At 47.5% G+C, this 23,241-nt stretch overlaps 1 protein-coding gene across 3 annotated transcripts in view; it reads left to right on the top strand.

The window, feature by feature from the left end:
* Positions 1-23,241, top strand: part of LOC143766212 (uncharacterized) — a 687,372-nt gene that overhangs the window by 527,043 nt on the left and 137,088 nt on the right. For 2 of the 3 annotated variants that reach the window (XM_077253710.1, XM_077253712.1), the window contains one exon: positions 17,538-17,635. In XM_077253710.1, the coding sequence (XP_077109825.1) occupies positions 17,538-17,635 (98 nt within the window). Of the gene's footprint in view, positions 1-14,907; positions 14,993-16,792; positions 16,943-17,071; positions 17,252-17,334; positions 17,459-17,537; positions 17,636-23,241 lie in introns of those variants that run through there. The other variant, XM_077253709.1, reaches the window with a different exon arrangement.

The raw sequence follows: 23,241 nt of genomic DNA, 5'->3' as shown, positions 1-23,241 counted from the left end.
AACCTACTGATGTCTCAATTAATTTTACTTTTATTGGCATCTATTTCTATTTTTGAAATTTACCAGTAGCTGCTGCATTTTCCTCCCTAGGCTTATACTCGAGTCATTAAGTTTGTTGTGGCAAAATTACGGATCTCGGATTATACTCGGATCAAATTATACTCGAGTATATACGGTATCTGTCATGGTTCCCAATGGCAGGGAAACATCAGAACACAAAAAATAACGAACGAGCTCTGGGTGATGGAATCTAGAGCTGACCATGAGCTAAATCTACCACACAACTAACAGTAGCCAGGGAGCATACCTATGGCTTCCTAGATGCCACGCGCCAGCCGGAGGACTAACTACGCCTGGTAGAGGAAGGAACAGACCTGGCTTACCTCTAGGGAAATACCCCGAAAGATGATAGCAGCCCCCCACATGTAATAACGGTGAGTTAAGAGGAAAAGACATACACAGTATGAAAGTAGATTTAGCAAAGAGAGGTCCACTTACTAGATAGCAGAAAGATACAAAAGAGGACTTCACGGTCAACTGAAAACCCTTTCAAAAACCATCCTGAAATTACTTTAAGACTCCTGTGTCAACTCATGACACAGGAGTGGCAATTTCAGCCCGCAAGAGCTTCCAGCTACAGAGAATAACAAAAACTGCAAACTGGACAAAAGATACAAAACAAAAGGACAAAGTCCACTTAGCTGATCAGCAGACTAGTAGCAGGAACATGCAACCGAAGGCTCTGGTTACAATGATGACCGGCAAGGAAATGACTGGAGAGCAAGGCTAAATAGGAAACTCCCAAACGCTGATGGAAGCAGGTGAACAGAAGCAGCAAAGTGCAAACAAGTCACCAGTACCACCAGCAACCACCAGGGGAGCCCAAAAAGCGGATACACAACAGGTATCTGTATGAGTTGATTCTCTTATAAAATGGTTGGATGTATACAGTTTGTTACAGATACAACGAATGACATATATTACAAAGTCTGTATTATATGTTAAATGTTGATTGATTGGAAAGCTTTCCCCAGTAGATGTGGAGGAAAAACCAACAGCACCGTGAACAATAGATGAATAGCACAAATATTTTTTATCCTAAACCTGAAAATACCATTTAATGTATTTGATTGGTTAGGTATAATTAGTAGTGATGAGCGAGTGTACTCGTTGCTCGGGTTTTCCCGAGCATGCTCGGGTGTCCTCCGAGTATTTGTTATTGCTCGGAGATTTCGTTTTCGTCACCTCAGCTGAATGATTTAAAGGTACTAGCAGGCTGAGTACATGTGGGGGTTGCCTGGTTGCTAGAGAATCCCTACATGTATTCAAGCTGGCTAGTAGCTGTAAATCATTCAGCTGAGGTGACGAAAACTAAATCTCCAAACACTAACAAATACTCGGAGGACACCCGAGCATGCTCAGGAAAACCCGAGCAACGATATCACTAATAATTAGTAATAAACGCGATCTGAGGTGACTCAGAGCCAGAATGTTTATGTAGGGGCACTACAAAAGGCTATAGTCAGATTTCTGGGCAATGTTTTCCCAAGGATGGGTACATTCTGAAGTACATGCCATCGTTCCTGAGAGATCTGACATATTTCTTTAAAACAAGAGTTAAACTGAATAATAAAATTAAATTCATGTATATTTTTAACTTCCAATTTTTATTACATTTCTGTAAGGTCAAAAGGCTCCTTTAACTAGATTGTTTGGATATTTCTGGATTTCAAATCTCTTTAGCAGGACTAGCTTGTGATATAATATCGGTGTCTAGGCTGCAATTCTTTTTCCAAAACTTAGAAGTGAACTGGACTCCACGAACAGAGACTATGCGGAGAGGGAGACAGTGGAGACGAAATCCATGCTGGAAGAATTGCGTGGCAAGCTTAGGTGCGGAGGGAAGGCCAGCAACAGGTATGAAATGAGCCATCTTAGAGAACCGATCCATCACAACCCAGATGGTGCTGCAACCCTTGGAGAGGGACAGATCCGTGATTAAATCCATAGCGAAATGTCGCCAGAGGGCAGCAGGAACTGGCAGAGGCTGGAGACCAGCAGGCTAATCCCTGGAAGAAAAGAACAAGTCAGAATCCCACTGAGAATTAGAATCAAACATTATTAAAAGGCAACGTTCCCTCAGGTGACACAATTAGGTAAAGCTATATACAATATTATAGGATACATCGTACACATGTGGCTCCACTCAGTACACACGTCTCTGCTCCGCACACCTCTTACACACACGACTCCGCTCCGTACACCTCGTAAACACACGGCTCCGCTCCGTACACACGTGTCTCCGCTCCGTACACCTCGTACACACACGGCTCCGCTCTGTACACCTCGTACACACGACTCTGCTACATCCACACTGTAAACCCCTCCTGACACATAAACTTCCCCTCATTCAGGACCATGACAACCAGCACAGCAGAGTCCTGTATACACTGAGGCCCCTGATCATGTGACCCCTGACTCCTCCCCTCCTGTGACCTCATCTCAGGTCCTGCGCGCACAGAACAGTCATACAATGGTTGCGTCCATACCTCCCAACTTTTGAAGATGGGAAAGAGGGACAAAGTTTGCGGCGTGCGAAGCGCGCCGCGGCAAATTTTAGGCCACGCCTCTGACCACACCCATTCATAATTAGTCACACCCATATCCACGTCCCAAGCACACCCATTTAGCACTGCTGATCACACTGTTTCATATACAATAGTTATAAACAAAAAAATATGGCCACAGTGCTCCATACCGTATAATGACCACACATGATGCCCCATACTGTATAATGGCCACACATGACGCTCCATACTGTATAATGGCCACACATGATGCTCCATACTGTATAATGGCCACACATGACGCTCCATACTGTATAATGGCCACACATGACGCTCCATATTGTATAATGACCGCACATGATGCTCCATACTGTATACTGGCTGCACATGATGCTCCATATTGTATAATGACTGCACATGATGCTCCATACTGTATAATGGCCACACATGATGCTCCATACTGCATAATGGCCACACATGATGCTCCATACTGTATAATGACCGCACATGATGCTCCATATTGTATAATGACCGCACATGATGCTCCATACTGTATAATGGCCACACATGATGCTCCATACTGTATAATGACCGCACATGATGCTCCATACTGTATAATGACCGCACATGATGCTCCATATTGTATAATGACCGCACATGATGCTCCATACTGTATACTGGCTGCACATGATGCTCCATATTGTATAATGACTGCACATGATGCTCCATACTGTATAATGACTGCACATGATGCGCCATACTGTATAATGACCGCACATGATGCCCCATACTGTATAATGACCGCACATGATGCTCCATACTGTATAATGGCCGCACATGATGCTCCATACTGTATAATGACCGCACATGATGCTCCATATTGTATAATGGCCACACATGATGCTCCATACTGTATAATGACCGCACATGATGCTCCATACTGTATGCTGGCTGCACATGATGCTTCATACTGTATAATGACCGCACATGATGCTGCATACTGTATAATGACCGCACATGATGCTCCATACTGTATAATGGCCACAGTTCTCCATACTGTATAATGACATACAGGCATGCAGCTCACACACACGCTCACACACATGCACACGCACACAGCTCACACACATGCAGCACACACACAGCTCACACACGCACGCAGCTCACACACATGCAGCATCACACACACAGTATCACACATACACACGCAGCATCACAAACGCAGCTCACAAACACATGCAGCTTTGACACAAATGCATCACATACGCAGCCATCACACACACACACAGCCATCACACACACACGCAGTCATCACACACACACGCAGCCATCACACACACACACGCAGCCATCACATACACACACGCAGCCATCACACACACACACACGCAGCCATCACACACACACACGCAGCCATCACACACACACGCAGCCATCACACACACACGCAGCCATCACACACACACGCACACACACTCTCATCTTGATCGCTGCTGGCTCTCTGCCTCAGCGTGGCAGCGCAGCGCCGCACACACAGGGGGCGGGCGGGATCGGTCGGGAGGAGACCCAGCATGTATAAGAAAAAAAAAACAGCCACAAACCTAAGCTACTCAGGTGCCGCCCCCTGCATTGTCCCCGCCCTAGGCACGTAGTGCGGGACATTAGTGTCCCGCCCGGGATCCCGGGGCTGACTGTCAAAATCAGGACAGTCCCGCGGGATCCGGGACGGTTGGGAGGTATGGTTGCGTCTAGTTCGGAGTTGATTTTTTGAGGCCTAATTTTATCAACTCCACTCTAGACGGCTCACTACTGAAGTGACTAGATCGGAGTGGATATTTTGTGGTCCTCATTCCAGCCACTCCACTCTAGCCGGTTCACTGGTGAGGTGACTAGATTATAGTTGAATTTTTGAGGCCTCACTGCAGTCACATGTTTTTGATGACCTCATTTTAGCCACTCCACTGTAGACGGTTCACTGGTGGGGGGACTAGATTGGAGTGGATTTTTTGATGATCTCTCTGCAGCTTCTCCATTCTAGACAGTTCGGTTTCTACATTGACGTTCCTCAAAAAATCAACTCCAATGTTCAGAATGGAGCTGATTCCAGGATCCTCATAGACTGCAATGTAGTGGAATTGGAATGTATATACACACATTGTATATATGTATATATAGATATATATATATATATATATATATATATATATATATATATATATATATCAGCTTTATAATTGTAATAATTTAATATTTTTATTTTTTAGATACTTGCTCAAACTGTTTTTATTATGTATTTTCAAAGGGCAATTTTTTTTTTCATGATTAATCAAACTTGCATTTTATTATCGCTTTTTGTAATATAAATAATTACACATAGCGCTGATTGTTCATTTTTGCCTGAATTTTACTTTTAGTGTATTTCCACCAGTCCTGGCTGCACCACCGACATTGGAATTATTCCATGGCGCTTTACATGTTAAAGGGGCAGATATAGACAAGCACAATAAGCATGTGCAAAACAAGGCACACACAAGTACAGAAGGAAGACCCTGCCCGCGAGGGCTCACAGTCCACAGGGGATGAGTGAGGATACACTAGGATAGGGTAGAGGGTCGTACGGCAGTTCAGCAGACCAATGATCACTGCAGTTGTAGGCTTGTGGGAAGAGGTGGGTCTTCAGGTTCTTTTTGAAGGTTTCCTTTGTAGGCGAGAGTCTGATTCCAGAGTATGGGGAGACATAGAAGCATACCTCCCAACTTTTGAAGATGGGAAAGAGGGACAAAGTTTGCGGCGTGCGAAGCGCGCCGCGGCAAATTTTAGGCCACGCCTCTGACCACACCCATTCATAATTAGTCACACCCATATCCACGTCCCAACCACACCCATTTAGCACTGCTGATCACACTGTTTCATATACAATAGTTATAAACAAAAAAATATGGCCACAGTGCTCCATACCGTATAATGACCACACATGATGCCCCATACTGTATAATGGCCACACATGACGCTCCATACTGTATAATGGCCACACATGATGCTCCATACTGTATAATGGCCACACATGACGCTCCATACTGTATAATGGCCACACATGATGCCCCATACTGTATAATGGCCACACATGACGCTCCATACTGTATAATGACCGCACATGATGCTCCATACTGTATACTGGCTGCACATGATGCTCCATATTGTATAATGACTGCACATGATGCTCCATACTGTATAATGGCCACACATGATGCTCCATAATGCATAATGGCCACACATGATGCTCCATACTGTATAATGACCGCACATGATGCTCCATATTGTATAATGACCGCACATGATGCTCCATACTGTATAATGGCCGCACATGATGCTCCATACTGTATACTGGCTGCACATTATGCTCCATATTGTATAATGACTGCACATGATGCTCCATACTGTATAATGACCGCACATGATGCTCCATACTGTATAATGACCGCAAATGATGCCCCATACTGTATAATGACCGCACATGATGCTCCATACTGTATAATGGCCGCACATGATGCTCCATACTGTATAATGACCGCACATGATGCTCCATACTGTATAATGACCGCACATGATGCTCCATATTGTATAATGGCCACACATGATGCTGCATACTGTATAATGACCGCACATGATGCTCCATACTGTATAATGGCCACAGTTCTCCATACTGTATAATGACATACAGGCACGCAGCTCACACACACGCTCACACACATGCACACGCACACAGCTCACACACACGCAGCACACACACAGCTCACACACGCACGCAGCTCACACACATGCAGCATCACACACACAGTATCACACATACACACGCAGCATCACAAACGCAGCTCACAAACACATGCAGCTTTGACACAAATGCATCACATACGCAGCCATCACACACACACACAGCCATCACACACACACATGCAGTCATCACACACACACACGCAGCCATCACACACACACACGCAGCCATCACATACACACACGCAGCCATCACACACACACACGCAGCCATCACACACACACACGCAGCCATCACACACACGCGCAGCCATCACACACACACGCAGCCATCACACACACACGCAGCCATCACACACACCCAGCCATCACACACACACACGCAGCCATCACACACACACACGCAGCCATCACACACACACACGCAGCCATCACACACACACACGCAGCCATCACACACACACACACAGCCATCACACACACACACACACCAGCCATCACACACACACCCAGCCATCACACACACACACCCAGCCATCACACACACCAGATACCTCATACACACATGACACACACACATGCAGCATCAGACACACACACACACATCACACACACACACATCACATCATCTCCTCTGTGTTGCAGGGGCGGCTGATCTGTCCATGTGCAGCTCTTCAGTTTCTCCGGCTGCTCACAGCTCTGCACTGTCCCGGCACCTCCCCCGTCTCTCCTTCTCTGCCGGGATAGCAGCTAAGAGCAGGAGAAGCCGGAGCTCCGTGCACACACAGGAGGAAGTGAGTCGCTGACCTCTCATCTTGATCGCTGCTGGCTCTCTGCCTCAGCGTGGCAGCGCAGCGCCGCACACACAGGGGGCGGGCGGGATCGGTCGGGAGGAGACCCAGCATGTATAAGAAAAAAAAAACAGCCACAAACCTAAGCTACTCAGGTGCCGCCCCCTGCATTGTCCCCGCCCTAGGCACGTAGTGCGGGACATTAGTGTCCCGCCCGGGATCCCGGGGCTGACTGTCAAAATCAGGACAGTCCCGCGGGATCCGGGACGGTTGGGAGGTATGATAGAAGTCTTGTATGCGGTTGTGGGAAAAAGCGATAATAGGGGAGTAGAGAAGAAGATCTTGAGAGGATCGAAGGTTGCGTGTGGGTAAGTAGCGGGAGGCCATGTCACAGTTGTATGGAGGAGACTGGTTGTGGATGGCTTTGTATGTCAGTTAGGGTTTTGAACTGGAGCCTCTGGACAATAGGAAGCCAGTGAAGAGCTTGGCAGAGAGGAGAGGCTGTGGAATAACGGGGAGACAGGTGGATTAGTCAGGCAGCAAAGTGTAAGATGATTGCAGTGGCACCAGAGCCCTAGAGGGGAGGTCAGAGAGTAGGAGGTTGCAGTAATCGAGGGGGGAGATGATAAGGGCGTGCACTAGCGTTTTTGTGGTTTCATGGTCATGGAATGCACGGATCTGGGAAATATTTTTGAGTTTAATTTGGCAGGAGGAGGCAAGGGCTTTCACAAGTTGCAGATTTTTGTGCAGATTTCTTCCTTTTTTACCCCTGCAGATTTCTATTATGGAATGGGTGCAGAAACGCAGCAGTTCTGCACAAATAATTGACATGCTCCTTTTTATAATCTGCTGCGTTTTCCATGCAGATTTTTCCGCACCATCAGCACAGCATTTTTTTTTGCCATTGATTTACACTGTACTGTAAATCACTTGCAGATCTGCAGCGTTTCTGCACGGAAAAAAAAAGCTGCAGTACTGCAGGAAATCTGCAACGTGTGCACATACCCTGAATGTTCAGTCTATTAGATATGACGAGATGCAGGTTAGGGCCAAGTCTGTGATGCCAAGAGATGAGAGAATCTGTGGCAGAAGGGAATGGTCGACAGTATCCAAGGCAAAAGACAGGTCCAGGAGAAGGAAGTCTGAGTAGTGTCGCTTGCTCTTGGCAGTTAGTAGGTCGTTGGTGACTTTAGTTAGGGCAATATCAGTTGAGTGATGCTGTTGGAAGCCAGATTATAACCGGACAAAGAGGGAGCAGGAGGAGAGGAGGACAGTTCAAGATGGACATGCTGTTCCAGTAGTTTTGAGGCATAAGGGAGAAGAGATATTGGGTGATAGCTAGTCTCAGAGGATGGGTCGAGGGAGGGCTTTTTAAGGATGGGTGTGATCGAGGCATGCTTGAAGAGTGAGGGGAAGACACCAGTTGTGAGAGGTTGAAGAGGTGTGTTATGATTTGGATGAAGACTGTGGCGAGGTTAGGGATGAGGTGGGACGGGAGCGGGTCAAGCGTGCAGGTGAGGTGTGATCTTGACAGGAGGGTGAAGAGCTGATCTTTTGTCATGGAGGAGAAGCTGGTTTTGGAGGAAGTGTTGAGCAGCTAAGAGGGGCATTGGGGGCTGCGTCCAAAGCTTTCTCTGATCGTATCAATCTTTTGCTTAAAGAGGCAAAGTCTTCAGCAGAAATGAGAGGAGTGGGGAGGTGCTGGGGGATGGATTAGAGAACTGAAAGTGTTGAAAAGCTGTTTAGGGTTGTGAGGATATGAGAGATGAAAAGTTTGTTTTGCGGCAGTGAGCGTAGACTTGAAGCTGGCGAGGGACTGCTTGTATGCGATGAAGTGCTTGGCAGAGCAGGATCGCTTCCATCCATCACCCTGGAAGCCCGTCTCAGTTCTTTGGTCAGGTTGGTCAGCCAGGTTGGTCAGCCAGGGCTGCCTGTTGATTGCACGAGTTTTGCTAAGCGTGAGGGGGGCGGCCGAGTCAAGTGTTGCTGTTATTGTGGTGTTATAAAGTCTTTCCAGATGGCCCCATTCCCTGGATAAAATGGTTTCAACTCATTGTGGTAAGAAAACAACATAGGGGTATGTTTTGCCTTTTTAAGGATACCAACGGCTCTGTGGGAAGCAAGTCATCTTCCTTGACCTCGAGAGTATGTTTGACTACCAAGATCAGATTGTTCACCATATCCTGAAGCTTTGATGGCCCGGTCAGAGTCTAGATCAGAGTTCAACTTAGTCAGAAGCTTGAGCAGCCTGTGGCTCGAACGATGAAGAGCAATTGACAGATGTCAACCTGGAAAATATGGAAGTCCAGGGAGAACCAGAAGAGTAAATGGAGGGTGTCTGCTTCTTGGATCTTCTATGCAATCGGCACTGATGGAGTGCATCAGAAGGGAAACCGACACACCTCGTGGAGCGTTCAGAACACCAGGGGCTGCTGAAAAATTAGATTTTTGGGGGGATTGTAAGGTTATGTACACACGTGGATTTTGATGCGGATCCACAGCTTAGTTGGATGTGCGGAATTGCATCAAATCCGCAGTGTAGTGCACAAGCAATATTAGTCAATGGAAAAGTGAGAACTGTTGTGCACATGCTGCGGAAAAAAAACCACGGATTTGCAGTGTTTTTTACATAGCATGTTAATTATTTTTTTCGGATCTGCAGCGTTTCTGCACCCATTGACTTACATTGAGTCAGGCAAATCCACAGGCTTAAAAAAGAGCTGCGGATTTGCTGCGGATGTGCCTGCGAGAAATGCTGCAGATCGGTAGGAGGAAGAGTTTGTGGGTGGAGAAGATTTGCATGTCTGTGTGTCTCTGCAGGGCTGTGTGTAGGCAGGCATCGTCTGATAGGACTACTAGTCCCATCCAGCTATGCCTGCTACAGTGACAGCTACTGTGTTGAAGTGTATAAAAAAAAAAAAAAAAAAAACACGTACACACATATAGACATTCAGTACATACTCAGCAATCACCTAGTCCCTGAAGCTCTCAATCACCTGTAAAAAAAACCCCAAAAACAAACTTAACCAACAGTATACTCCCTGATCCGATGTAATCCATTTAATAACAAGTGTCCCATGACGATCTCCCGTGGAGAGCTGTCACATCGGCAGATGCGACCGCTCTCCAGGGGCTCTGGTGATACGGTGACAGGAGGTAATCCTCTGCACTGTATCACTCCGCCGCTGTGAGTGCAGAGTTCATACTGTCACTTGCAGCACAGCTGTGTGGGAAAATTCTCACGCAGCAGTGCTGTAAAGTGAGAGCCCATTGAACCCTAAGTGATAACACTGCAGGAGCCATTGTCTCCTCTCAGTGTGTCACTGGAGGCCTATAGAAAAGTCACATCTCCTGATGTGACTGCTCTATAGGGGAGATCGCTGTTGGACAGTCATTATTAAATGGACTGTGTCGGACCAGGGAGTATTTGTGTTGGTTTATTATTTTTTTGCAAGAGATCGAGGGCATCGCATGGATTGGCAGAATAAAGAAAACACAACAGTTTTGCCATATTTCATTAAAATACTTTATTCTGGGTGTTTATTTAACCCTTTCACAACTATTGATGCCTCTCCATTACTAAGCCGGCTTGATGTCACCTTAAAATTCAAAGGTGGCATCAACCCCCTATTACCCCATATGCCAATGCTACTTGGGAGTGGGAAGAGAGAGAGGCTAAGTGCCAGAATTGGTGCATCTAAGGGTATGTGTCCACATTCAGGTTTGCTTCAGGCTTTGGTCAGGATTTTATGCAGGTAAAATCCTGACCAAAAATGCACCTGAGGTCACTGGCAGGTCACCTGCGGTGTTCCTGCGTGTTTTGCTCATTATAGCAACATGCTGCGTTCTGAAAAAATGCACCGCATGGGCGTTTTTGCGGGAAAAACGCATGCGTTTTTTAATGCACAGTGGAGACGGGATTTCATTAAATCCCCTCCACTATGCTGTAACATCTGGACGCTGCGTTTTTGACGCTGCGGCTCAACCGTTTCCTGAACGTGGACACATACCCTTAGAGATGCGCCATATCTGGGGGCGGCTGTCCTAGGCTATGAATATCAGCCCACAGCTGTCTGCATAGCCTTTTCTATTAATTAAAGGGGAACCCCAGGTTGTTTTGTTTTCTTTGGAGGGGGAGGGGGGAGGTCCCCCTATTTTAATAGCCAGTAAAAGCTAAATATAGAGCTGCGGGCTGAGATTCCTTGCCTGTGAAGACCCATGGGTATTAACCACTTCCCAGGCTATAAACATCGGCCCCCAGTAACTGGCTTTCCCTCTCTGGCGCAGAAAATTGTGCGGGAGCCCACACCATTTCTTAAACAGTTATTGCGTATAAGGCTGGGGTCACACTTGCAAGAAACTCGCATGAGTCTCGCATCTCAATACCCGGCACCGACGTCGGCACTTGGGACTGGAGTGTGCGGCTGCATGTATAAATACATATATGTATGTATATACAGCTGAATGCTGCGGTCCGGAGTGCCGGCGGCAGTGCCGGATATTGAGGTGCGAGACTCGTGCGACTTTCTCGCAAGTGTGATCCCGGCCTAACGCAGATTTTGTGTGTCTTTATTTAACTATGTACCATTTTATTATGTTTATTACTAATCATCGGGCTTGATATTATCTATATCTATCTATAGATCTATTATCTACATGTGTGTAAGCATTATTCTTCAATGGAGTATGTAAAAGAAGAGGTTGAACAAGAAATGACATCACAATTATTTTTTTGGTTAAATACTAAATTTTTATTTAGCTTACAAAAACGCACACAAATCCGCATGGAAAAAAAAACACATGAAAATCAGCATCAAATCCTCACGGATTTTTTAACTGGGTTTTCTGCTAAGAGATGCAGAATCTGCACAGAAAATTTCACAGGCAAATCTGCAACGTGTGCACATACCCTAAGACACACTTTTTCCCCCCAAATTGGGGTGAAAACAGGGTGCATCTTATAATCTGAATTTAAAAAAAACAAAAAAAAAAAACTTACCGAGGGGGGGTTGCGGTGGTGGAGCTGTGAAGCCTGCATCACTGCTCCACCAACACAACCCCCTTGGTAAGTTTCACAGATCCACGGAGGGTGGGGCAAAGCTGAAGCCCTGGACCTGCGGAGGAGGGGAGAGAAAGGTCACAGTGGCATTTTCCTTTTGCCTGACTGCATTGCCAGGCTGCAACTCAGCCTCTAGTGTCCAGACTTCCAGAAAATTGCCGCAGATCCCGATCAGCCTCCACAGCCATTTTCTGGAAGCCTGGATGCTAGAGGTCAAGTTGCAGCTTGGGGATGAAGGCAGGCATATGGAAAATGGCAGCCTCCACCAACCCTCCCCTCGCAGTTCCAGGGCCTCAGCTTTGTCCCCACCGTCCGTTGACCAGTAAAACCTGCCTCCTGCACCTCCAATCGATCACAGACAGCAAAGATCGGGACACTTTGGCAGGATCAGAGTCGGCAGTAAACAGAGCAGAGACCCTTTCAGGAAGAGATAGTGTGCTCAAATCCTGGGCAGTGGAGGGGTTCTTTGGGGGCTTGCATACTGAAGGTGCTGCACTTGGGGCAATGGCGTAAACTTTGGCTGAGATAAAAAAGTAAACTGATGGCCGTCCGGCAAAGAAGGAAAAAATAAAAACGCAATAAGAGGGAACACGGCAAGACTGCAAAGTGGCGTGACTTTGGGGGAGCAGGCCTCTGCGAAGTGGAGAACCCTACTGGAACCGCTACAGATCCACCCATTGATAGCTTACAAAGGACTGCGGAAGTGGAACAGATTCACTGGACAGCTGAAAGGAGGGAGCCCTGGGCTAGAAGAGATACAAATCCCTACCTGGTGTGAAAGGGAATGGGGTATGTAGAGGGGCATCCAGGGGGCTGGTGTGAGGGGGTATGGTGTATGCAGAGGGGCATCCAGGGGGCTGGTGTGAGGGGGTATGGTATATGTAGAGGGGCATCCAGGGGGCTGGTGTGAGGGGGTATGGTGTATGCAGAGGGGCATCCAGGGGGCTGGTGTGAGGGGGTATGGTGTATGCAGAGGGGCATCCAGGGGGCTGGTGTGAGGGGGTATGGTGTATGCAGAGGGGCATCCAGTGGGCTGGTGTGAGGGGGTATGGTGTATGCAGAGGGGCATCCAGGGGGCTGGTGTGAGGGGGTATGGTGTATGCAGAGGGGCATCCAGGGGGCTGGTGTGAGGGGGTATGGTGTATAAAGAGGGGCATCCAGGGGGCTGGTGTGAGGGGGCATGGTGTATAAAGAGGGGCATCCAGGGGGCTGGTGTGAGGGGGCATGGTGTATAAAGAGGGGCATCCAGGGGGCTGGTGTGAGGGGGCATGGTGTATGCAGAGGGGCATCCAGGGGGCTGGTGTGAGGGGGCATGGTGTATGCAGAGGGGCATCCAGGGGGCTGGTGTGAGGGGGCATGGTGTATGCAGAGGGGCATCCAGGGGGCTGGTGTGAGGGGGGTATGGTGTATGTAGAGGGGCATCCAGGGGGCTGGTGTGAGGGGGCATGGTGTATGTAGAGGGGCATCCAGGAGGCTGAGGCTGTGTCGCTGGTTTAAGGGGACATGGTGTATGTAGAGGGGCATCCAAGGGGCTGGTGTGAGTAGGCATGGTGTATGTAGAGGGACATCCAGGGGGCTGTGTGAGGAGGCATGGGGTATGTAGAGGAGCATCCAGGGGGCTGGTGGTGGTGGGGGGGCGGCATGAGGTATGTAGAGGAGCATCCAGGAAGCTGGTGTGAGGGGGCGGGGGCATGAGGTATGTAGAGGAGCATCCAGGAAGCTGGTGTGAGGGGGCATGGGGTATGTAGAGGGGCATCCAGGGGGCTACATTATGCCCCTCTACATATCCCCCTCACACCAGCACCCTGGATGCCCCTCTTCATACCCCATGCCCCCTTAAACCAGTCACACAGCTGGAGGGGACGGAGGGGCTGCACCATGGAGCTGTGCGAGAGGAGCTGCAGCATAGAGCCTTGTGAGGAGAGGACCTGCACCATGCAGCCGTGTGAGAAGGACTCAGGGGCTGCACATGGACCCTTGTCCAAGGGAATGAGGATGCAGGAATCGGTGTGCGCTCTAAAGTTGTAATTTGGTGTGAGGGGGGAGCATGAGGTATGTAGAGGGGGCTGGTGTGAGGGGGCATGGGGTATGTAGAGGGGCATCCAGGGGTCTGTGTGGCTGGTGTGAGGGGGTATGTAGAGGGGCATCCAGGGGTCTGTGTGGCTGGTGTGAGGGGGTATGTAGAGGGGCATCCAGGGGGCTGGTGTGAAGGAGCAAGTAAGGGGGCATCCAGGGGGCTGGTGTGAGGGGGCTTGTGTGAGGGGGGCATGAGGTATGTAGAGGGGCATCCACAGGGCTACATACCCCCTGGATGCCCCTCTACGAACCTCATACCCCCTCACACCAGCCCCCTGGATGCCCCTCTACATACCCCATGCCCCCCTCACACCAGCCCCCTGGACACCTCTCTACATACCCCCCTCACACAAGCCCTCTGAATGCCCCTCTACATACCTCATGCCCCCCACACCAAATTACAACCTCAGAGCACGCACACCGATTCCTGCGTCCTCATTCCCTTGTACAAGGCTCCATGGTGCGGCCCCCGAGTCCTCTCCTCACACGGCTCCATGCTGCAGCATCTCACTTCCCGCGTCTTTTCCCCAGCAGCAGCCTCAGCAAAACGCATCTTGAGCTTCCAGCTATCGGCTCGTCATTGGATTGGACTAAAGGAGGCCCCGCCCCTTCCGTTGACATCATGATTCCAAGGAATCACTCCTCTCCCTGAAAGAAACCAACTCCAAACTAGACGCTACCGACACACCGTCATACAATACACGTGGTGTGCGGCTCTGCAAGTGGAGGTAGGTGCTGGAGATTCCCCATTACTGGGGTTGGGGGCAGTAACCCCTTCAGTGCTGAGATTATTGCGGTGTTTTTCTGTTGTACTTCCTAAGGATAATAACGTTTTTATTCCACTTCCTCTGATAGATACGACCTAACTATGGAAATGAGGAAATGTATTCCTCACACAGTACAATGCCCCCTCTGGTTCCCCCACACAGTATAATGTTCCCCCAGTACCGCCATCCCCCCACACACAGTATAATGTTCCCCCAGTACCGCCATCCCCCCACACACAGTATAATGTTCCCCCAGTACCGCCATCCCCCCACACACAGTATAATGTTCCCCCAGTACCGCCATCCCCCCACACACAGTATAATGTTCCCACAGTACCGCCATCCCCCACACACAGTATAATGTTCCCCCAGTACCGCCATACCCCACACACAGTACAATGTTCCCACAGTATCACCATCCCCCCACACACAGTATAATGTTCCCACAGTACCGCCATCCCCCCCACACACAGTACAATGTTCCCACAGTATCACCATCCCCCCACACACAGTACAATGTTCCCACAGTACCGCCATCCCCCCCACACACAGTACAATGTTCCCACAGTACCGCCATCCCCCCCACACACAGTACAATGTTCCCCCAGTACCACCATCCCCCACACACAGTACAATGTTCCCACAGTACCGCCTCCCCCCCCCCCACACACACAGTATAATGTTCCCACAGTACCGCCGTGCCCCTACACACCGTATAATGTTCCCACAGTACCGCCATCCCCCACACACAGTATAATGTTCCCACAGTACCGCCATCCCCCACACACAGTATAATGTTCCCACAGTACCGCCATCACCCCACACAGTATAATGTTCCCCCAGTACCGCCATCCCCCCCACACACATTATGATAGTACAAGTTGCCCCCCACAATATGGCACCACCCTCCTCCTAATAAATGACTCTTCCCCTTCCCCCACTCCTGGTGCAGATACAGATGACCCCGGGACACAGCACCGACCTCCTGGATCAGTTTCCCAGGGCTGGAGATGTGGCCCCGGGCCGGTGCTATAGATGTATGAGGGGCTGTTATCTACGGTCTGAGCTCTCCTGCAAAAAATGATATTTATTTTTCAGAGTTGTTGGTGCCAATTGTATTTTGTATACACCTGTTTTTTTCTGGTGTGTTTTTTTCATGTAATTTACGGAAATCAAAGGAGAAAATCTCAGAAAAACATCATATCCAAAATAAAATAACAAAAACATAAACCTCTACATGTAGACTTTGTCATCAAATCCCTCCTGTCCGCGATGTTCTTACAAACCGCTTTTATAAATGCCTCAAACTTATGTGTATTAGATATGAGATATAAAAGATTACAGCCCGGGGAAGACAGGAAACATTCATACAGGGGGCCGGTGGTGATGGAGTCAGTGACGTACTGTGGCCAGATATGTTTCTAGAGCCGTAGTAGAAGATGTCGTCCTCATCATGAAGTAGTTATTTCTCATGTCTCGTGTAATGAATATCTCCTGCAGTATTGCTAATGCCGATTCCAGGGTCAGTAAATGAGATGAGAATTAGCGTTATGGAAGATGAGTCTATGAGAAACGGATTCAGCTGCCGACTCTGCGGGTGAAACTGCTTGTTGTGTGCGGCCTAGAATATATAGGATTTTTTAGAAGGTGTAAAAAATGAATACTGTTTAATCTATTTCATATGATTCCCCTTATCTCTAATAATTGTATTATTACGCAGGATCCTTTATGATGTTATATCGTCATCTTCTCCCCATTCAGATTCCTGCAATATCGGATCCTCTCAATGGAGATTTTCTATATAAGAGAACTTACATGATTGACACATCGAGGATGGACAGGGACAGGGACAAGATGGCGGAGAGGATATTACATCTCACCCTAGAGATCCTCTTCCGTCTTACTGGAGAGGTGAGAGATTCTGATGACGTCACATTACATCATTCTTATCTATAGGAATAACAGATGGACAGAACTGGAGAGGTGAGGACTCTGGATATGTCTGTAGTGAGCTTTATTAATGTGTCTCTATCTAAACAGGATTACATAGTAGTGAAGAAGACCTCTAGTGAGCCTTGTCAGGACACTGTGTCTGAGGGACGGGGAAGACCCCTGAGCCCAATCACGGGGCCTCCACCTCACCCCCTGATACATCAGGACATCAATGACCAGAAGATCCTAGAACTTGCCTACAAGATAATTGAGCTGCTGACTGGAGAGGTGACACTGCTGGGAATGCTGGGACATTATACAGTAACACTATGAAGGGATCAGGGTGATGACGATATCATTGTATGTGTCAGGTTCCTATAAGGTGTCAGGATGTCACAGTCTATTTCTCCATGGAGGAGTGGGAGTATTTAGAAGGACATAAAGATCTGTACAAGGACATCATGATGGAGGTTCCCCAGCCCCTCGCATCACCAGGTAATAGGACTAAATACACATGGCCTATAATTTTCTGTATGTAAAGAATTAACTCAATCCCTGTATGTGTTTACTCCAGCTCTATCCAGTAAGAGGACAACACCAGATAGATGTCCCCATCCTCTTCTTCTACAGGAATGTAAACAAGAAAATCCAGATGTTCCTCAGGATTATCAGGTAGATGGAGAGAAGGTGTTGTTCCTGCTCTAAATTAAATTGTAAAAATTCAAATATGTGCACAAAAGAGCTACGCTGATACATTGAGTACCAAAGCAGATCTCTCTTTACCTCATAACATCATCTTATAGAGGTTATTAGTATTCATGCTCTGTAACAATATAATTTGCTCAGCTTATCTCTAAACATATGCTGGCATTAGCATACATACATCTCATTGTCTAAAGTAATTCTGTCTACACCCAGCTGAATGGTGTAGGTGTGTTTCTCACTTTCCTATGTTTTCTATAAGTCTGTTAGACAAAGACATTCCTGAAACTTCTTAGCTGATCATAGACTCCCATCTTTCAAGGAATGAGAGAATATATGTAGAATATCCACAATAGAGTCCACCCATGTCTGTGGGAGTAATGTGCCAGAAAGCCTGTGTGTGTACTCTGTACCCATCTCTGCCATAACAGCCTGGTGCAGAGTGCCAGAAAAGCCTGGTAGTCGTGGGAGTGACTCATCTTCCAATCTTTTTCCACTCCAATTCCTAATTTTTTTGTAAATTGTCCAAACATTTTTTCTGAGGCCAACGTAAGTTTTTGCTTTCTGCCATTTTGTCCGGTTTCATGTTGTCTTATATCATCCAATACAAATACCGTAAGTGTTCCTTCTGGTCACATTCATCTCTTCCACAGTCCACAACATGCTAGCTTCTTTCCATGCATTCATTGACAGATTCGGACTGTTCCTGGTCATCTGTAGACAAAAGTTTCCAAAAGAAGGCAAAATTAACTGATTTAATGATCAATTGCAGTTTCACTGTACCATCCTTGTGTACTCAATAGTCATGGGTAAAGGCCTCATGTTCCAATTTCTTTCCAATTCAATTCACAATGTTTTTAAATTCGTCTCAAAAATTTTTCTGGGGCCAAGTCAAGTACTTGCTTTGTCCCATCTTATTGTATTTCTGGTCAAATGTCAGTATCATCTGATGAAAACGAGTTGAGAAGAGCAAACCTTAAATGTAATGTTTGGGGTTTGTACCATGTCAGGTGCTGAAATTCAGACATGGACTTTTTCTGTAAATCTGTTGTATTGTTGGTAGTCATATACCGAATAAAGTTTTTTGAAAGAGCCATCACAGCCGTGCCAAGTATTAGCATGTCTGTGATTGGCCAGCACACCGCCATTCTACTGTGATTAGCATAGGGACAGTATTGGGTTCTGTGTGTGAACTCTGCACCCATCTCTGTGATTGTACTCTGCCAAAAAGCCTGTGTGGGTGTACACATCAAAACAGCCTCTTGTGGTTTATTATTATTAATAATAATTAATCATATTTCAACTTGGGGAGGCCCCAAAATATTGGGAACTGCAAATAAAACAAACAAACTGCTGTGGAGTATAACGATGGGTTGGTGCTGCAGCTGGTTTATCTGCACCTGGTTAATTTTAATAAATGTTAACTTGCTCACGGATGCTCCCTTCTGTGATTACACCCTCTGCCATGATAAACACACGTTCCGACCTTTCCATTTGCCTCAGGGCAGGGCAGCACCTCCAAGGCATAAAGGGCAAGCTCAGGTCATGTGACCAATTTGGAGACACAGAAGTTAAATGGGGGAAGACCCATCACTCAGTACGTGGAGACATGTGGTGTGGACACATACTCTTCCACCATGTTGTTGAAATGTTGCATCCTAATAATACGGAGCGTATCAGATGGTGATGCTGGATGTTGTGGCTTGCTGAGGAAGGTTCTCCACATTTTCCCAGGCTTACCCTCCTTTTGAAATGGTGCCCGTGCCCCAGGTGCTTTAGCGACTTCCTCCACCGTCTTGTTCATCCACTGAATCACCGCTGTCAGGTGGGAACGACGTCAATAGTGTGCCTACCAGCGTGCACTTGTATTCCCACATTTTCCGGTCCCGCTCAGTGACTGAATTATTAATGAATATCTCCTGCGGTATTGCTAATGCGTATTCCAGTGTCAGTAAATGGGATGAGAATTAGCCTTATGGAAGTCATGAGTCCATGAGAAACGTATTCAGCTGGAGGCTCCGATGAAGAAACTGCTTGTTGTGTGTGGTCTAAAACATATAGGAAACTAAATACTGTAAAATAATTTCATATTTCTCTATCGCTTTACTGGGGGACGCAGGAATCCATGGGTGTATGCTGCTGCCGCTAGGAGGTTGACACTATGCAAAAAAGTTAGCTCCTCCCAGCAGTATATACCCACCAACTGGCAGGAAGCTGATTAGTTTTAGCTTAGTGTCAGTAGGAGGTGGACACAGGGCTGCGCTCAGCTCTGTCTCTACCATTTAGGTTTTGTTGTTTTTATTAATCATCTCTCTTTTTCAGATACAGCTTGTGACTCTGGGCGACGGAGTGGTTGTTACTCCGCTCCCCCCCTTGAAACTGGGAACACACTGTAGAACTGTTCAATACTGTACCCTCTCGTGTCTACCAGGCAGACGCTATGCCTCCCAGCACATCAAGAGTGTTTGGGGGCATACACACCGAGAAAAATGTTGACTGGTCCTTGCCACTACACCGTAGCCTGCAGGGTAGGAAGACGGAATCGGTACCTTATAGCCGCCCGTCTGTCCGGGACGTCTGATGACAGTTGTCCTTATCATGCTGTGAAGATGGATTCCGAGGCCTTCAGAACAGATATTCCTCCCCATAAGTCCCTGGAAAACAAGCTCCCCATTCTTGGCACCTTTCGGGCCCTGCTCACGCGGTCGGTACACGCCCTCGACAATTAGTCCACCATTTGTGCGGGCTCTTGTGTCCCTGACCACCATCCTCTTCCACGGCGTGACTTTCTTCCCAGAAGCGTGGGAACTCAGCTCTCTTTCTGGCGCACGTGAACTCGGTGCGCCTTTTTTTTTCTTCTAATGCCTTCTCCTTAGCCCCATCTTTGTGCCCTGATTCCAGCTTTACACGTATCATGGTTAGACATTCACCTGCTGTACTGCAGTGTTTGGGCCAAATGCTCTATTTAGACACTCCATCTAGATGTTTCTGTTTTTCCCAGTTTTGAATTACAATCCCTCCAGAAAAGCTCCCTCCTCACCCTCCCAATTCATCTAGAGCTTGTGACTCAGCAACTTAAAGCACCTGAGTCTGTAATGCTAAAAAAAAAAAAAAAAAGATATAGTCCATTACTCCAGGGCTCACTTTTATTTTACACAGATGTAGTTGTCCTTAGTCTATGCATACAATATCTTAAGGCACTTCCCAATGTAGCTCCTGCAGATGTCCCTAAAGTACATTTCTTCCTCCAGGAGCTCCCCTTATTTCCTCTCTATTCAGTCAGATATCCAGATCTCGACTTCAGCAATGGAGTGTTTTTTTTTTTCCTGTGCCTGCCGGGTTTTCCATCCACAGGGAGTTAGACACTAGGTACTGTAGGGATCACAGTTCGATTGTTCGGTCCCCTATCCAGTGGGTCTGATGTACCTTTTACCACTTATCTCATGGTTGATCGCAGCCACAGTCCACATTTTCTGACCACTATCTAGTGAATCAGATGCATCATTTACCATGTACCGTACCTCCTGGTCGATTGCAGCCATGGTACTAGTGTTCTGTCCACTAATCGGTGAGTCAGACGCACAACCTACTGCTTATCTCATGGTTGATTGCAGCAGCGGTCCATGTTTCCTGTCCACTATCCAGTGAGTCAGATGCACCATCTACCATGTACCACATGGTCGATTGTAGCAGTGGTACGCATCTCCTGCCCACTCTCCAGGGAGTCGGATGCACCATCTACCATGGCCAATCGCTGCAGCAAATGTAAGTGCTCTATCTGCTATCCATTAAGTCAATCACACCATCTATCATGTACCATATGAACGTTTGCAGCTGCGGTCCAAATGTTCTGCCCGATATCCATTGAGTCAGACTCCCTCTCTACCACGTAACTCAACCTTGATTACGGTTATGATCCAGGTACCTTGTCCTCCATCTGGTGAATTAGACTTTCCAAGAATTATCCAACAAGTCAGGACCTCCATCTACAGTAAACCAAATCACTGCCTGCAGTGCGGTTCTGGTGCTCCCCCCACTATCCAGTAGTTAGACCCAACATGACTAATAGCAGCAGCGTTTCTAATGATCTGTCAACTATCCAGTGCGTCAGGTCCTACTTCTAAAATGATCCAGTCTAAATTGCAAGTCGTCTTCAGATCACACATCACCCTAGCAATCGGCACTGATAGTTTGTTTATTCCTTGGCCTCTGTTCTCCCTCCAGTACACGTTCCTTCCTTGCCACTGATCTCTAGGGTGGTCAAGAATCTCAAAACAGAGGGAGTTCCCATCCTCATCGCCCCAGAAGACTCTGGTATGCAGAAGTTATCAACTTCCTCACGGGCACTCCGAAGAAACTTCTGGATCTTCTCTCGCAAGGTGCTTTATTCCACCAGAATTCTCAGTCACTCAATTTAACGGCATGGCTTTTGAGACCGCGGTCCTGAAATCAGCCGTATTCACCAATCAGGTTGCTCAGAGCTATGAAGTCTTCATCTCGCATTTCCTACCTTTAGTGGAGAGTCTTTTTCCCCTGGTGCATAACTAATCAGATCTCATTAATGGTCTTTCATCTGTTTTCCACTTTGTCATTCCTCCCTTTGGGCCTGGAATCTGGCTTATCCTTCTGTTCTCTCAAGAGGTGGGTGTCTGCCCTTTCCATCCCTTGCAGGGAGATGGGCACTCTGTTCCCCCCCTAACGGCCTCCGGTAGCACCTGGGATCTCAAGTTAGGCTAATGTTCTTCAAGAATTAACATTCGAACCTCTACGAGAGATCTTTCATTCATTTCCTGGAAGGTTGCCTTCCCGGTCACCATCTCTTCTATCAGATGAGTTTCCAAACTCACAGCTCTCTTGTCGCTCCCCTTATCTAGGGGTCCGCCAGGTCAAGGTGGTGTTACGTCCGATACCATCCTTTCACCCTAAGGGAAATGAGGATAGTTCTTTGGTCCTTTTGTCCGCCCCCTTTTCATCATCGAGAGTGGTGTCTAAACAAACTGGACGTGGTAAGAGTCCTCCGTATCTACCTCCCAGCACAACTCACATCAGATGTGTGGATTCGCTGTCCTTAATCCCTGAAGATACTCGAAAAGGGCTTGGCTGCTTCCAAGTCTATCATTGCCTGCTGGGTTCGCTTTGCCATACTGGAAGCCTGCTGACCTAGTGACAAAATGCGTCCACTTAGAGTCACTGTGCACTCCATTCACAGTGGGGGGCATCCTCGGCCATCCTCCTCCAGGTGTTGGTCTTGAAGATTTGTAAGACTGCTACATAGTCTTCTTCATACCTTCTACAAGGTTCACATCTAGGCCCAGTCATTTCCGAATCTCTGTAGAAAGGTCCTGCAAACAGCCGTGACTCGAGCTCTGATTTGACAGTACTTTTTTTACCCATCCTCGAGACTGATTTTGGATGTCCCATGGTTTCCTGTCTCCCCCATTGAAGCGATAGAGGAATTCAGATATTGGGTACCTACCGTAAAATCTCTTTCTCTGAGCCTTTACTGGGGGACACTGCCCTTGTTTATTGTTCATTGTGGCTATGTTATGATAGTTGTATACCTGTTGCTTCTCCTA

The sequence above is a fragment of the Ranitomeya variabilis genome, chromosome 4, assembly GCF_051348905.1.
Source record: "Ranitomeya variabilis isolate aRanVar5 chromosome 4, aRanVar5.hap1, whole genome shotgun sequence".
Taxonomy (NCBI): domain Eukaryota; kingdom Metazoa; phylum Chordata; class Amphibia; order Anura; family Dendrobatidae; genus Ranitomeya; species Ranitomeya variabilis.
Note: the sequence above shows the minus strand (reverse complement) of the source record. Positions and strands in the feature narration are given on the sequence as shown.